Raw genomic sequence first — 16,037 nt, 5'->3', positions numbered from 1 at the left:
CCTCTAATACTTTTTGTGTCAAAGCAGATAATTAAAAAATTGAAATTAAGTAGAAGTAATGGCTGTGTAGCAAAGAATTCCAGTATTGATGAAAGAAGTTTCTTTTTATTCCTCATCCACGTTTTAGCATTGCCAACACCAATATTTTCCTTTCTCTCTTCCTTATTTTTGTTGTTATGTCTGGCATGTAACAGATATTATCTTTTTTGTATATGTATAGGCGCAGTTTTGTTTACTTGTTAAGCCCTTTGTAACTGGATGTTGGTCAAACCAATACCTTCTGATCAGTTGCTTTCTCTCTCACTAACACTTCTACACTCACCCGAAAGCGAAGACATCTGATTCGGGGGAAGGCGCTGACTTTGGCACGAGTCTAGGAGGAACAATTCTCAGCGTCTTCAGTAGTTCAGGGGCCACGTAGGTCAGGTGACCGCGAGGAATGGTGGCGTAATCTTTCCTGCACAGTACACAAACACAACCTTGTTATCATGGTGATGACGACGATGGTGCGTGAGTGTGTATGAGTTGATCAGCAACATAGGTGAAACAATATTCAAAGCGTTTGTGCAGACTGCCTCCTCCTCCTCCTTTGGCCTTACCTGTTGTGTCTGGCTTCTGACAGGCTGAAATCGATGGCGCTGACCTTGACCCGGGGGGTCAGGAAGATGTTGGAGGTGTTGAGCTTGCGCAGCACGATGCCTTTGGCGTGCAGGTAGCCCATACCTTGCGCAACACCTTGCAGCACCTGTACGCGCGTGTGCAGCGTCATCTTCTCCTTCTGCACGTGAATGTGCTCGAACAGCGACTTGCCGGCGATGAAGCTGCGAAAGAAAACAAGTATATTGCGCCACCTGTCGGCAGTTGACTGGATTGGAAAGTGCTTCCAGCTGAGCGGGTCATACTTATGAACAGTGCTTTAAGTCATCAGCAAGCAAAGTCAAAGGCAGCCTGCATGTTGCAAGATCGTGCAGACCACGTCTGTTTAGCTCACATGCAGTTCTGTCCGGTTTACAGGATCAAGCAGCTACGGGCCCAAGTTTAGTGTGAGCTCTTTAGTCAGCAAGTTTTCGATTAAACTTTCAACAATCTCCGTCGACTTGCATTTAGACCTGATGTAAAACCAACCGCCGGTGTTTTATTTTTGGAGAAGGCATGCTGGAGGAAAAAACTGAAGTTCCCAAAGACCCCTCCCCACCCAACAACAGCCAAAAGTGTGTCCAGAGATGAGATATGAACCCTAGACCACAGATCTTCACTGCTCTCGTGACATATGTGAACGTTTAACCGCTGCGCTACCGCGTTCTACTTTTTCGGTCGAGTGAGAATGAGAACAACTCTACGTAGCTGTGCCGCTCCATGGAAGGCCATGAAAAAAGTCTGTACCCTCAAAGATCAAACTGAATAAATTGAACTCCATGCCCCACTCCTACCCCAGCCCCCATATCTCTTAATTTTGGTTCAGCTCGGATATCAATAGTTCAGGTAGGAAAAGAAAACGTGTCAAGAAACGCGAGAACGTTGCAGACGAAGACGAACAAGCCGTTTACAGCAAAGCATTGATAGACTGTTAACCAAGTCCTTTAAAATCGTGTGTTGCGTAACAATCGAGGAGGCAAAAAGCAGCAGGGGAAGGGAGAATGAAATCTCAGGGAGTGACGACCCTTGAGAGTGGTGCCACTATAAGTATCCCTTGTTGCAGGCAGAGATTTAACTGACCTTCACCGATCAGACGGGGTCCACGCTAACTCCGACTGCACTCATCGACTCAGCATACATTCATCATGCAGACAGGGCCCACATCAAATCGGACGGCATTCATCAAACAATCACACGTTCATCACACAAGGCGGGCATCACGGTCGGCAGTACCTGGTGATGACGGCGAGGTTGGGCGCCATAGTGCAGGCTCCCATGAACAGATTGATGTTCTCGTGACGTATACGACACAGTTTGGCTACGTCACGCCAGAAACCCTCTCGGTCCGGCCGCTTGACCAACTCGCCGAACAGGTGGACGTAGACGTCACCATGCCAGCGGGCTCTGAAGTCAGATACAACAAGCACTCACATCAAAACCCTGGATAATAGGCTGCCTTAACTGTAATATTCGACTTCCGCTGAAAAAGCTGATGTATGTAAGTGGGAATTGTGTAAGTAAGCCATGACAGTGTGTGACAAATATTGGACAAACCTTTGACCAAGTTTTTTTCTATCACCTCTTGTAAAAACTTGCCAAAATTTGTTAAACATCTGTCTATACTTGTCCGATGCAGAGTGAGATTTAGATGACCCTGAACACTACCGAAAATACTTAATTCAAAACTTTGACATTGACCATGCTTCTTTTATGTGGGCTAAAGTAACCGCTAGTCTAACTGGCGTAGTATCATTTGAATAGCGAAGCTAACTTAGTGAAGGAATTTTATTTTTTGTAAAATACAAACAAGTGCATGTCAACCATAAGTACGAACGGACTTTTTGTCTAACTAGAATTTGTAACACTGCAAAGGGGAAGTCATGGCGAATGACACACACACACTGTCATAGATACATATTCTAATACAGAAGCATGCAGTAAATGTGTGTGAGACTAATGATAACAAATATAGATACCATAAATATATGCATACATATAGACACCTATATAATTACTCACAAACATACTCACTTATAAATCTTGCACCTTCGACCAGTTTTGATACACTCGCCGATTTCTAGGTCATCAAACCGAATGGAACAGTCTTCCAGTGATTCCTGTCCATTTAGCCCAGCACTGAAAAAAAAAATCCCGGAAATATTGAAAGGTTAATTACACTCATTTCAGCACAGTTCATGTTGGACCAAACCTAACCGCATACTAATATTTTGAGACAACTCACGAAACCTCGTTAGTTCTGGGGATGCATATCTAGATAAGAATAATATGTATTGAATGTAAAAACTACTGCCTCCCCATTATTCAGAGAATCGAGAAGTGAGGCTTTTGATGAGAGCTGAACAAAAATGTAAACAGTCACACCTCTGCATGCGCATGTGTACGCGCTTCTGTTTCTCGCTGCACGTTTCACAAGAGGAACATGTCCAGCACATGTCGAGGCAGCAAAGGTGACAGGCAGGTGACGCTTGTTTTCAGGATTCTGACTATGCGATGAGCCGTCAGGAAACTTTCCTTGTAGTCAAGTGACAGCAAGCATCTTCCTGACATCGTACGGCACGGACTATGATTTCGGCAATATCCGATGCCATGAGCTACATTGAAGAAAAATATCTTTTCCCTCTACTCCCATCCCACTCCAAGCCTGCATAATGCAAGATAGAGATGGATGAGAGCGAATAATTACAACAACCACGGTCTAGACAACCTCACAAAGGTTGCTGTACGAGTAAAGTGATGCTGGGTCCATGCAGCAATAAACCAGACCATCCATTAGACCCTCGCTATAAACTCGCCATAAGAAAAGTTGTTCAAGCTGCTTTCCGATCGCCATCGGCACATACAACCTACTTGCTAGACAAGATTTATGTTGAGGTCAGCGAGTTCGGCTACAATAATAAGTATTGCTTCGGAAAATGAAAACTCTTTTTTGTGACAGAACAATACAGAAAATAAGAGGTTTGTTGCGAGAAAAAAATTGCAGACAACTGAACCTTTGCATTTGTAAGTTTGACAGAAATCTCTCAATATCAATATTCCGAGGCAAGAGGCAGACGATGCGATTTTTACTTAATCAAATACACTAAATAATGTTTCATCTGCAAGGCCAAAGAATTTCGGCAGGAAAACGCGGACGAATGCTTTCAAAGCAGTGGAGAAGTAGCTATATACAAATATGGACGATGTCCAGACACTAGGACGACACCTGCACAGTCGATTCTTTGTCAGTGAAAGATGTAGCAGGAAAACCATTGGGAGAACTTCCGACAAAGAGGCTTTGCCTGAAGATCCAGTTTCGCCACTCGAATAATAATGAGCAGATAGCAAAACCAGGTGGTGAAGTTATTAAGTAGCAGTCCTTTTCTCACCCGATCTTATCTAATAAACATCGCCCCCATTGCCATCAAGGAATATCAGGTTTCTAAACTTTAGAAATAAACTGATCGTGAGATGCACATTTTTCTAACACATATCTGGACGATATCATTAATGTGATTAACGATATGAGTCAAGCTGTTTAAAAAAAAATCAAGTTGATCGGGCTACTACGCAAAAAAGAGAGACAACTCTCACTTTTAATGACAAACATTAAAGCCGAGAAGCAAAGCAGCCGACGAAGAGAGTGATCGATCGACAAGACTTGATGGTCGGAAAAAAGCAGACGACAATCACGACCATCCATAAAGTGTAAAGTTTGTACAAGTCACTTGGGCAATTTTACTCGTGGTCGGCGGGAGCCGAGCAAACAAAGAATGAAAGACAACCAATTAACCCGCGCTTGCTTGTTTATTTTTTAACGGCAGCTGCAAGAAAACTTGAAAGATGTCAAGAACTTAGGAAAATCGTTTCAAGGAAATTATCTGAACACTGATGCCTGTCAATGTCGACAAAAGGCCCACTGAGAACAGAAAAAGAAGAAGAAAAAAAAACAAACAAAAAAACAACCCAAGACTGATGGAGTGGGGTAAGATGGAGGGTGGAGAAATGTCCAGACGCACCGCGGACAATTTTGACTAGCCTCCTGTAACATATTCAACATACGCTCCCAGCATTCCCACTGGCTGTAACTTGTACGACCTCTGTGCAGCCATGCCCTTTCGTGGTCATGATTCTGACCTCTTGATGTTGATGGTAAAGTTCATAAGCTTTGTTTGTCGAGAATGGAGATAGATTTTCTGGAAATAAGATCTTTCGTGAGCTCAGCGGTCTGTTGAAAAAAAAAAAAAAGCAGTCTGGTAACTTTTTCTGTTTACACAGGGGCACTTGATGCAAGTACAACTTGATGGGTCATACATTCGTCACACGGGGACCCATCCCAAGGAAAACCTACCTCTGAAGGGCTTCTTCTTTTGCACTGTCTGGACACTCGTCGTCGTCTGAAAATGAAAGAATTACACAATGACAAAGGATAAAAAAAATATCATTTAGTGGTAAAATCTGTCAACAACCAAACAAAAAACCCACAACAGATAGTACTAGGATCAGCCGTCTTTCAGCCGAAGGCCACTTACATTACAGACATTTTAGGGCGAAACATCCTTTCCTTTGTCTGAGAATGTCAGGCTCCTCCTGCTTGTAGTTATTGTGGCTTATTTATAAATGGCACAAAATGTTTCTAAAGTATAATCAACATAGTCACATATACTATTTCATACATAAAAATGATATAAAAGATAATCATTTTTAACCATTAGATTTGAGCTAGGGCGGTCTCCTTGGCTACGTAGGCGCAAGACCGCGACTGAATGAAGGCCAGATAAAATGTCAGATAAAATGGGGACGGGCCAGTCTCTCACCCGGGATAGCCTTCCTTCTGGGCAGCGGCCAGGAGTGGCAGCGCCGAAGGGCTGACTGAAGAAGCGGGTCGCCGAAGCCAGCAGCTCCCGCCACGACTTCGGCCTGTGGAGGGCAGCTGATGGTGGTGGTGAGGGGCTGGTGACACAAGGCTGAGGCATCCGGCATGAGGGAGGTGATGAGCACTGCACGATCTTTCAGCTTGCTGCGCGACTGCCGCAAAAGGTGACGCCGCGAGCTGGCCAGCAAGCGGTGGGCGGAGGGGCTGAGGGCGGAAGGCGAGTGACCAGAGACGTCCACCACCTCTATCTTGATGTCCACGACTGGGCTTTTCGACTTTGCCTTGAGTGGCGCCACTGGCGAGGGTTTAGAGGAGGTGAATGTGATGGCTGCGGCCGCTGCTACTGCCGAGACCATTTTGGAAGGAGTGGAGGGGGATTTCTGTTTCTTTGAGTGCCTCGGGGCTACAGGGGACCGCTGCAGTGGGATCTTTCCCGTTTCGGCCGCAGTAGCGGCGGCGAAACCGTTGGGCAGGCGCTGCGGCAAACGAGGACTGAGGCGTCCAGCGCCGCAACGGTTGAGCACGGCGTCACAGTCCGGCATCACAGTGTCCTTGATGACCGCGTCCTTGACACCTTTCTGCTCTTTGCTCGGCGTCGAGACGGCAGAGGAAGACGAGGTGTTGAGGAAGGGATCTCGGGGAGAGATCTCGTACTTCCGCCGCGACTGAAGCCAGTGGCGGATCCGAGACGCGATGGTGGCCAGCAGACCGTCGCGAGGCCGAGGGGCGACCACTCGCACGCTACACATCGCTTCATCGCCTAGTCCTACTCTACCTCCACCTCCTCCGCTACTCACACCACCATCGCCACCAGGGTGGAAGGCTGTACGCTCGCTCGAGGGCTCGCGAGAACGCTTGCGTCCATGGGAAACACCTGTGGGCGACTTGGCGCGTTTGCTGGACAGGCGGCGGACGAGGGCGGCGTCAGCATCGGACCCGTTGACCTGCAGGAGCTTGCTCCAGTGCGCGTCGCCTGCACAGACAGGAAATCACCATTATAGATCATGCACCTGTATCGAACAGCCTTTCCTCTCTTTTTTACACTCCTATGGATGGTTCATCTTGATATCCCCGTTCTTCCCCCAAACTTTATATGGCGATAAAATATTATGTCAGTCAGAAGACTAGGAAAAAAAATGAATTATATAATTATAAATGAATTTTTGACTATAAAATAAATTATTAAACTAACATAAATGTATAAAGATAGCATCAATACATTTAAAAAAAAAGAAAACAATCGTCTTCTATAAACAGTTACCACATATCAATCCGAAACGGATTTCACATATAAAACAAGTTTTCAGTTATGTAAATGACAAATTGTAGATAATAATACGTGCACATCGTATATTTTAGGTATGTGAAGTCAGCATTGTCAACCCCCATACACACGACCTTTTATATACTATTGAGCAGCTGAAATGTTGAAGGTAACAACGATTTCACATATCATGAGTGAAGACTACAGCTAGCAAGAATGACATGAGCAGTTAACAGCTGCCTCACTGCCCCCTCATTGACCCATCCCACAGCTATTATTCCCATTGCTCTTGGAGGAAGCACTCTCCCCGCAAAACCAGCGAAAACCTGTCCATCCATACTTGACAAGGCAACGGTGTGCACGACTGAATGTCGATACGATTATGAATGCATACAACAAATACGAAAACGTAAGCATTGTAAAAAAATCGCACGAAAAGTTAACTTCTCTCAGAACATTTCATCGGCTATTCTGAGTACCCACTCAAACCAAAGCAAACAGCACCGGCGTCCGCAACTACAGGCGCATTTGGCGTAGAGAGGATCACCTGTTTGAAACGGGTGCAGGGAGAAGGATAGGGGTTGGGTGCGACCGCACAAAAAAGTTGGCCCCGAGAAAGGTGTGATCTTTAACTCTTCGCCACGATCCTTCGACCTAAAAAAACGTTAGTGTACGACCTTTACCTTTTATTGTGAGCAAACTTTCTGTGACCCTGAGCGCTGCAGACTAATGGGATGTCTGACGTTACACGACCTTAGGCACGTGCATGCAGTAACACTATCACAACCGGCTGCTAATGTGATTATTGGAAAGGGGCTTGTGCAGTGGAAATCATGGGAGGAAAACGTGTTTTCTCTTGCGCTCAAGAGATGAAAGTGGTCCTCAAGTTGCACCCTGCTTGACACAGGGCTCAGTTTGTGGTTAATGCTTGCCAAAGGCATCCGGATCTTTCTGTACCAGCATACATTTCCAAAACAGCGCAGTAGTCACTAGCAACCAGTAGCAAACTCCAGGAAAGAGAACAGTGACAAAGAATCATCATCATCTCAGCAGCAATCCAAAGCTAACGAGAGTACAAGAATACATAAAAATAACGTGGATATGAAATCAACAGACAGTAATTTCCGTTCTATTGCCGAGCTCATGGACTACCGGTCATGCGGAGGACATTTTAAAACAGTAAATTATTTCCTGATCTAGCGTGATGAAATGCCTTGACATGTTGATTAAGGCACGATCGTATTCCACTATACACGTTTAAACCGTCACCGCCTGTACATTTACATGCTAAACAATAATAAACACCCTAAACACTTACCATGTGCACATTTACCCGCTAAAGAATATTGTGTGTGATTACACGCCAAATAATGACGTGTGCAAAATACGCTAATTAGCAACGGCCAGACGTATAGGTCTTTATTTTAAAGCGAGGCTTCTAAATGCCACCAGCTTGCTTTTAAGAAGTAAAACATTATATTTATCAAGATTATATCTTAAAAATAATTAAAGACTTTCCAACAAAAGTGCCGCTCGCCCATCAACACCGTTGGTTCACTCAGAATGCCAGTCTCTCGTCTCTTTCCACTCCTTTCGCCACAGGCCAAGATTTTCACGTGAATATTTCATGAGAAATTCTCTTCGATTTTACAACTGGTAAAACGACATATTTTAAATAAAAATAAAGACAAATAAATTTCATAAACAGTCCATTCATTTATTCAGCGTTTAAAAATAACAGATATAAATAGAGCATCCACCACCGGAGTAAAGTGCATATTTATCGTAAGTGTAAAAATAAAATATCATAAATTTGAAAAGCAATTGCATGCTAATCCCTTCTCACACACCATCTAGTGCAGCAAACTTCCCCAGTCGAAGCAGCTGGCGGGAATGGGTATCTGACTCCATGGAGGGTTGGGGATAGTAAGGCAACGAGGAGATGGACACCCTCCTCAAGTAAAGCTGGTCCCGAGAACAGTGAAGTCTCTAATACCTCACTACCCAAGAACTTGATAAGGTTAGGGGATAAATGTTATCTTTATATTACTGTAATCCCTGAATGCTTATATTCTAACTAGAAATAATTATGTAAATAATACGAACAACATCAAAAAGAACAAAAAAAAAAAAAAACCCAAAAAGAAAACAAGAAAAAGAACAAGAAGAAGACCACCAAAAGAAGGGTAAAGGGCAACAATAAGAAGCGGATTGAAAAAGGAGTCTGTCTCTTTTTTTCGAGTAAACTGCACAAAATGTTGTAAGCTCGTGGTGTCTATACGATGCCCCGTAAAGAGAAATGATTTCAATTTCTGGATAGCGTGCGACTGAAATATCTTCTGCCATCTTCCTATTGGTGATACAAATAAACCAACATGGGTTCCAATATTGCGTCCAGTGGACTTCAGCCAGGACCTGTCAGTTAGTCACAGATCGGTGATAAGTAGCCAAGCAAGTATGCATCTGCAGGGTTGATAAGGGCAGTCTGCTGTGTCACCTTCTCTAACTCCGCTTACAGAAGCCATGATATTCCGCCATCTTTAATCTATTCCAACCGTCAGTGGAGTTCTTTTCGCGCGCGTGTGCGAGTATGTTTGCATGAACATACAAGCGTAAGTGGATTGAGAGTGTATAAGGTGAGGAATTAAGGAAACGCTCCCTTTTTTCAGACGCATCAATTTGTCTTTTTTGTGTTTGTAGGGTATGGGTGGGGTGGTGGCTACTTTGCGTTCATCAGGATTCTGGGTTACTGTCCTTAAAGGCCTACAAAAGAGCAACATCGGATTTCATACCACGTGGGTGTGTTCAGTACAAGATCTACTTTTTCTGTATGTGTAAATGACACTTCTTTCCAACATTCCCAATCTGTGCCTCCGTCCTTGGTCTCAAAGATCAAAGCCTTCAAAGATCATGCGAAATGAAAGTCATGTCAACAAGAAGTTCAACTGTCATGTCAAACATCCAAAGATACGCCAAATGTCCCATCTCCCCGTTGGCTGCAGTTTTGAGTTTCTCTTTTGAGTTTCTTTTTAGTTTTGACAACATACATTCAGTGTAACCTGTTGTTGAATAAGCACAGAGAATGGTAACTACTAATTTCAGTATTCCGACTGGCAGCAAGACCGAGATTGGTATAACCCAAATACTCAGGAATGTTGTTCTTCCGGCGATTTTGTGTTGGCGGGAGACTAAAAGCCCTACTAATGGGCTGTCGCCTGCTAGATGGATATCTCTGGATTCGATTATTTAAGCAAACATTTCCCTTGAAAGGGCCAACAGTAAGGGTTACAGAGGCAAGCAAATATCCATGTGTGCGTGTTTGAAATATTTCTTTTCCCAGCATGCTTCTTCACCTTTGGATTGCTTGCTCACGAGCAAGTTAAAAGCCCAGTAGGGTTATTGTTCCTAATGACTGGATACAGCTTTAGTACAAAATATTATTTCCCACAATCTGGGCACACATATGCACCTTTAGTGCAAGGAAGATCACATCACTTCATCACTTACACATCAACTTACCATCAACACAAGAGAGGTGGATGTAGATCGTATTTTTTAAACAACATACCATATTTTTTTTTATAAAAGTTGTGCCGACTACAGCCTGAATTCACGACTTAACGTGACTGAATCTGAAATGCTTATGGAAACAAAGTCTCGCACTGTATTCACACATAAAAGTATTTGGTAGAATTTAAAGTATGGCATGGTGCATTTTTTTTTCTAGCGACTAGGCTGAATTCACAGCAAGAAATCGTCCCTGAAAACCTTGACTGTACCAATCACAAAAAGAAAGGACGCCTACTTCACCTTACCGATTGGGTGTAGTGCCTAATTAGCATAAGGAACAGCTCTCCTATTGGCTGCAACCTTGACCCAGTGGCTTGGGGTTTTAGGGGAAAACAATTTTGCATCTTACCTTGAAGACATGTCCTTGACGGAACCTCGCGTCTGTTCTATCGACCATCAGCCATGTCTGACTTCGCCGACAGCGCCACCAGTCCCCACTTCTTCCCCAAGTAGCAATGCAGCTTATAGAACGTTAAAATATTGTTTTCTCGACACGGTGTGCCACCGATCGATGCCGAGTTTTGATGTGTGTTATCCACGAGCACAAAGTGTCAATAATTCAATAATTTCCTCGTTTAAATCAACACGGAAGAACGAGTTGAGCGCCAGGGTCACTGGCTGTCCGTGCCCCCGCGCCTCTGATCAAAAGCACTGCGAAGCTCTTCTGGCTAGCGAGTGTTTCAAGGATGACTAGCCATGCGATTCGTCTCGAGCCAGAGTCGGATAAAAATGAAATTTGAGTTAAATGGGACGTGAGGAAATGCTCGGTGCACAGCGCCACTCACTGAAGTGAGGTCAAGGTGAAGTATATCAGGGCTGTGGAGACTTGGCAATCTCAGTCCAATGATGCAGCCATTAAACACTGGCGGAAAAAATTAGCGGAATGGTTACATGTACTATCGGAAACGTTGATTATGCATTGGTTAGAAAAACTAAACACGAAGAATGAGGCACTACTATGATAAGCCCTTTTGGTCTGTCAAATTTTGATGTCTGTTTTTCCACAAGGCAGAGTGTGCCAAATCCTTTTACCCAATAAATCCAACCAGTTGGTCTCATTTATTTAAAATTGTGTTCTTCTCCTAAGACCTCATACTGAGAACTGTAGCATTTAAAGTTCCAGTTACAAGTAAATGGGATTTTTATGTAAATGGGTCATTGCACGATGAGGGCCTTTATGACATGACACTTTGTCATGACATTGTGACGACCAAATACACAAAGCATACTGTTGTTGATGATGGTGAGTTCTTGTAAAGCACTGCATATCGACAGCAAATGATTCGCTGCGCTGTTGAGGGTCTTTATGATAAACACATTTCCATTGACAAATCGGAGATCTTCCGACAAATAAACAATCAAAACAAGAAATATTGAAGTAGAAAAGAAACTAAAGCCCTCTGCCCACGGATCTTCAGCTAATATGTTGATTGATAGCTACTGTGACGATGGTGCTGGTGATGGTAGGATTTGTAGTTGTCTGTGCGTTTGGGCGTGCTAAAACATTGGCCACAGCCTTCATTGAATTCAGAAGTTAAAATGTATGTCGGTCTTTTCTAAAGAAAATACAGTAATGCATAAAAAAAAAGTTCAGAGGACCTTTTTTCTGACAAATCAACGAGAGCTTTATGTTGACTCACACGCACGCACACACGACAAGCATTCACCATCCGAGGAAACTGTTAAACGAGGTATTTATTAGAGTCATTAGCAGGCAGGCCCTATAAAACACTGACGTGATGCTGTACATTTATGTTTGCATGGCGCCACCAGTGATTGTGACTGGTGTAAACAAGCAGCACATTATCGGCGTTCATCCCCAGCACCTCGCGCTGCTGACGTCACAGGCACATTGTCTACCCGCTGACGAACGTCACAGACCAACCTTTGGGATGGATGCGCGACAAACGAAAACTAACCTGGATATTGCAGAGGAGCACAGGCTGATATGACAAACTGTAACTAGCGCAACAGTCACACACAGCTCCGCGCAGTTTTTTCAGTTTCTGTCTGCATTATCGACTGCACGCGGAAACATACTTTCCTCTTACTCTACAGACGCTGGGGTACATGCCTAATGTTCATGGCATCGCCAATAAAAGAGGAGAGACTGCACGCGAAGGGAGCTTGAGGACAATATGCCATGAAACAGCTAATTGGCTTGCTTTAAGGCCGGAGTTTGGAATCAACGAAAATAAATGTTCAGCGTTAAGGGAAAAAGGCCATTTTATAGGGATGGAATAAGTGGAAGTAGAAGAGCGACTGTAAAGACACGAATGACGCACGCACAGACACACACACATGCACGAATATTCAGGCTTGAGTCACTGCTCGTAAAGACCCCCGCCCCACGCCCTCTGGTGGCAGGTTTACGACACACGTGGAAGCTGAGAGTTCCCGACACTTTACACAACGAAAGGAAGAGGATATAATGAGTCCATGGCGTTGTATTACTATGGTGCAGAAACTAGGAGCAATTCACTTTCGCACGTTATCACCGTTATTGCATTCGCCCATTGCCCCACTCAACCCATCGTCAGGTTGGTGCCAAGTGTCCCAGAGGCACCGTGAAGGCTATCGAGGACAGACGACTGTAATGTGCCCGGCAGTGACTGTTTTATTTGTTTGTTTTTTTATGTACGTAGTGAAATAGGTTTAAAACGATTTTTATGATGTTATCTTCGTCACCCCTAATGTCGTTAAGTTTGTTTTTCTTCCAAAGTGATGTTGCTTTGAGTAATGTTATTCGCTCGTCACTAGAACAGCCTGTTTGTCGTTTTTTTTAGGAAGGTTTCAAACAATACCTGAATAATAATGACACAGATATATCGCCTCCGGGATGTAATCATGACTGAAGCTAATCATTCATATGATTGGTTTACCCTGTCCTCACCCTAAAAAGAGCCTGTGTCCTAACTAGTTTGCCGCCCTGAGGCCATCTGCTCTAAGATGTGACGTACCCGGTGTCACAAAATGTGCCCACACATGTGGTGTCCGCGTGAGCTCAAACGAATATACATAGGCTGTCCATTAATTTTTTCCTTCTTTTTCGATCACTCTGGTCGGTGGATACCGAGAGGGACAGCTTTGTCGAAAATGTCAATGCCAGCGGTGTCTTTCTGCCAGTGTTTTGTTGCGTTGTTTCCTAACCTGTAGAGTGCACACAATGCCTCAGTGCAGACATAAACATATAGGAGGCAGGGCCATAAGCGAGTATCCTGTTGTTTTGGCCACAGACGAGTGGTCTGCTATTATTTTCGCCATAGAAAAGTGCTCTGCTATTGTTTGTGCCACAGACGAGTGGTCTTCTCAGAGACGCTGGTATGTTGTTTCAAGTGTATGCTGTTGTTTTCATTGCTTTTGCCATAAGCAATAGAACTGTTATCGTTTCTGCCACCAGCAAGTGGTCTGCTACTATTTTCGCCTCAGGTCTGTGGTTCGTTATTGTTTCGTTTGAGTATAGTGTGCAAATAAAAAATGGAGCAGACAATACAATTAAAAAAAATATAATGAGCTTCTTTGACCCAAACTTTCTGCATTTTATTACTAACTCACACAGAAAAAACAAGATGAGTTGCCGGCTTGAAATCGATCTCCACTAAGACTGTCAGATAATTGTTCCACTGACCTACAAAATTGCCACGGTTTATTTTTAATTCTTCATTGATTTTTTTCTTTCACTTTAGCTCTCTTATCTCTTTCTCTTGACATCCTATCAGCAGCATCTCTCTTGTTCTTAGCAGACACTCTCACTTGCGAGTATAAATGACATTACTCGTAAAATTTAAGTAAGCAAGACAATAAAGAATAGTGACCTCTTTCGCTCATTCTCCCATATGCCTATATATAAATACCAGCAAACATACGACTTCGCACCCCTCCACTATCATGCACAAATACACCTCTACCCCACCCCTATCCACCCCTATCCACCCCTACATACCCACAGAAAGCTCTCAAATCGAGTACCTTTCAAACGGCGAAAGAATGTATCTAACTTCTAACCATCTTCACTGATAGTCATCTTTCAGTTGAAAGTAAGCAAGAGGATTCTGTCTCAAGTCAGATGCACGTGTAACAACCAGTAGTTTCTGTGGTTGTTCTACCAAATCAGAAAGTCGGAGCCGGTTTGACCTATCCAAAGGCAAGACGTCGTCTACAGAACTAAGAAATATGCTATTCTTTACGACTGTGTAATGTTTTGTTGAGGATATATAAATACGACTCTGCTCATTGTGTTCAGATTTTGTACATATAATTAAGCAAACATATTCTATACTTATAGAATTGAATTGTATAAATATAGAATACATTATGTAGGTAACCAATGAACTCTATAAGTATGAAATGTACTTCTTAGCTAGAGAAACTCCCCCCCCCCAACCTTTACCCGACTTTTCCCTGATCCGCGGCAGTGTCCCTCCTGGCCTTGCTAGGTGTGCGCCCACGTGTGATGACAAAGCGGTCTCGTACCCACAGCAGATCCGTCATCTGCCAGACGGTCTCTGTTGAACGATGTATGACGCGTCCCAAACCATAGGTCCAGCGGACAGTGGTGATGACAGTTCGGGAAATAGCCCCAGCAACTGGACCAGCACGCCTACCGGCCGCCCCTCTACACCAACGACAAACGTGTTTGACCATCTACAGGCTGCTGCCAGCAAATACTCCTAGCAGAAACGGTATTTTGAAAGGGAGGGGGCGGGAGACGATGGCATGTGAAAACAACAAAAGTACAGATACTTACCGGTTAGCCGTTGCTGTGCGTCCTCCTCTGCTTTGCGAGTTCTGGACCGTCTGCACAAGCAGGAAACGCGTACAGTTGACAGAACATGGGTCACATGACCTGCACTTGTAAACGGGTTAAGATCAAAGTCTCGAGTATTCATCTTTCGCTATGCAATGGTGTTGCCACGATCAGCTTGTAACCTATGGTACTTAAAACACCTTGCTGTGTGCAGATTTATAGACGTACAAACATATAAGACAGTTAAAACACACTTTAGCGTGAAAACAATTATTCGATTATCCACAAGTGTATTTTTTTAAAACCTCGTTTATATTATTGAACGACCCAGACTTTGGTATGATAAAGTAACGATTCAGACCTTAAGTTCATTACGTAAAGGTCTATTCTCACACTGAATTGTTTTCAAGGTTTGAGCGTGCAAGATTTCGCTTGCAATATAGCTTTGCACCAACCCTCCACTTACACGTGGCAAGGCCACTTGCACAATGACGAGGAGCGTGGGTACAAAGCAACATGGCAGACAACATTGAAAAAGAGATACTTTCAGAAAGATCTATATCAGAGCGCAGGTGAATGGCGCAATGTTTACTAACGATTTAGAATTTTACTTGTGATGTAACAACTTACAGCTTTACTTTCGTGACGTAATGATTCAGGTACTTTTAGCCAGGAACACTGGGGACTTGTTGTCATGTTACGGAACGAAATATAAATTTACAGCTAGAAAAAGCTAAAAGAAACGACAAGACATGAGATTTGAGATGGAGGCATTCTTCTCATGCTAAAGTGTTGCTCGCTGTGTGTGTGCGCGGGAGTCGAGGGGACAGTGGAGGGTGCTGCGTGTGTACGCAAGAGTCGAGGGTCAGGAGGTGAAGTTGGGGTGGGGACAGCTCGTTGCTGGCGTCACTGGCTGCTCGATATGCAGAACAGGGACCAGTATGCAG

At 43.9% G+C, this 16,037-nt stretch overlaps 1 protein-coding gene across 9 annotated transcripts in view; it reads right to left on the bottom strand.

The window, feature by feature from the left end:
* The window catches only part of LOC112554564 (kinase suppressor of Ras 2-like), a 44,333-nt gene that overhangs the window by 7,578 nt on the left and 20,718 nt on the right, over positions 1-16,037 (bottom strand). For 8 of the 9 annotated variants that reach the window (XM_025222384.1, XM_025222385.1, XM_025222383.1 and 5 more), the window contains 7 exons: positions 15,091-15,140; positions 5,451-6,482; positions 4,985-5,030; positions 2,668-2,772; positions 1,870-2,040; positions 600-821; positions 323-457 (listed from right to left, as the gene is read on the bottom strand). In XM_025222384.1, coding sequence (XP_025078169.1) covers positions 323-457; positions 600-821; positions 1,870-2,040; positions 2,668-2,772; positions 4,985-5,030; positions 5,451-6,482; positions 15,091-15,140 — 1,761 coding nt within the window. Of the gene's footprint in view, positions 1-322; positions 458-599; positions 822-1,869; positions 2,041-2,667; positions 2,773-4,984; positions 5,031-5,450; positions 6,483-10,692; positions 10,875-15,090; positions 15,141-16,037 lie in introns of those variants that run through there. The other variant, XM_025222391.1, reaches the window with a different exon arrangement.

Source organism: Pomacea canaliculata, linkage group LG13 (genome assembly GCF_003073045.1).
Source record: "Pomacea canaliculata isolate SZHN2017 linkage group LG13, ASM307304v1, whole genome shotgun sequence".
NCBI classification, from domain to species: Eukaryota; Metazoa; Mollusca; class Gastropoda; order Architaenioglossa; family Ampullariidae; genus Pomacea; species Pomacea canaliculata.
The sequence above is the reverse complement of the archived record's forward strand: the minus strand, read 5'-3'. Positions and strand labels throughout refer to the sequence as shown.